This window comes from Carassius carassius, chromosome 41 (genome assembly GCF_963082965.1).
Source record: "Carassius carassius chromosome 41, fCarCar2.1, whole genome shotgun sequence".
NCBI classification, from domain to species: Eukaryota; Metazoa; Chordata; class Actinopteri; order Cypriniformes; family Cyprinidae; genus Carassius; species Carassius carassius.
The window spans coordinates 123,937-125,000 of NC_081795.1; the positions used below are offsets into that span (position 1 = coordinate 123,937).

General features: G+C 40.1%; 1 protein-coding gene across 1 annotated transcript in view; it reads right to left on the bottom strand.

Moving 5' to 3' along the window:
* Positions 1–635: 635 nt before the first annotated feature.
* LOC132123324 (mitochondrial disaggregase) overlaps positions 636–1,064 on the bottom strand; it is a 40,668-nt gene continuing 40,239 nt past the window's right edge. Inside the window, exon 16 of the mRNA XM_059533877.1 lies at positions 636–944. Coding sequence (XP_059389860.1) covers positions 735–944 — 210 coding nt within the window. The 3' untranslated portion in view covers positions 636–734. The remainder of the gene's footprint in view (positions 945–1,064) is intronic.

A 1,064-nucleotide genomic window follows, 5' to 3' on the forward strand; every position in this document is an offset into this window, starting at 1 on the left:
CTTATTAAATGTTCACATTACATGTACTTACTATAGAAACAACTAAAAATTAAGCATAATTACATGCAACTAACCAAACCCTCATCGTTAATCATACAGTAAATAAATGCAGCTAATTAATATCACTCAGTAATTTAATGCATAATTACACACCATAAAATAAAGTGAATACGAGTGTTCAGTGTTATTTCACAGTGCATTAACTAATCAACGTTTTTATTTTAATAATCTATTCGTAAATGTTGACAAGATCATAACTAATATTTATTCATTTTAGAATATACGTACGAATATAATATTGACATTTATAATAATATTTCATAAATATAATTGAATGTTTTTTCATTGTCAGTTTAAGTTTAGCAATGTTAACAAATGAAACCTTATTGTAAAGGGTTATTTTCTTCTTTGGAGTAAAGCTGATGAATCATTCACAATGAGCTCAGGAACATGAATTAACTGCATTTATATTTCATATATTCAACAAGTATAGAATACAGTTGGATTGGGATGAAGACGTGCTGCTGCTGAAAACATCATCAGAGATGCACATCTGTATGTTCATCTGAACACGTGACAGCTGCTCTGAAAGCGCATTATTACCAACATCATGTGTGAGTTATTAACATTAGGAGATGAGAACGCTGCGTACGCCAGAGACCGGATGTGTGTGAGAGAGAGGAACACTGAAGCGCTTGTGCGGCTCTGATTCTGTCCCAGTCTCACAGGTTCTCTCAGTGAGCGTACGTCACGTCCTCAGGGGTCAGCGGCGGGCGGATGTCCAGTTTTCGGGCGGAGCTGTCTTCACCCACCACCTCCAGATGCAGAGCCGGAGCTCCGTCCTTCTCCTGTCCCCCGTCGACGGTCAGACGCAGAGTACAGCCCTTCGGCAGCAGCTCCTGCTCAAACGCAGCCGCTAGCTGATTGACCAGCCGCCGCTCCACCTGCACACACACACACACACACACAATGCTGACTGACTTGTAAACAGGTTCAGTTTGTTGCATCACATCTACATCCAAGTGGAACTGTTGATTGAAAAAGTGTATCAAGTGTAGGGCGGG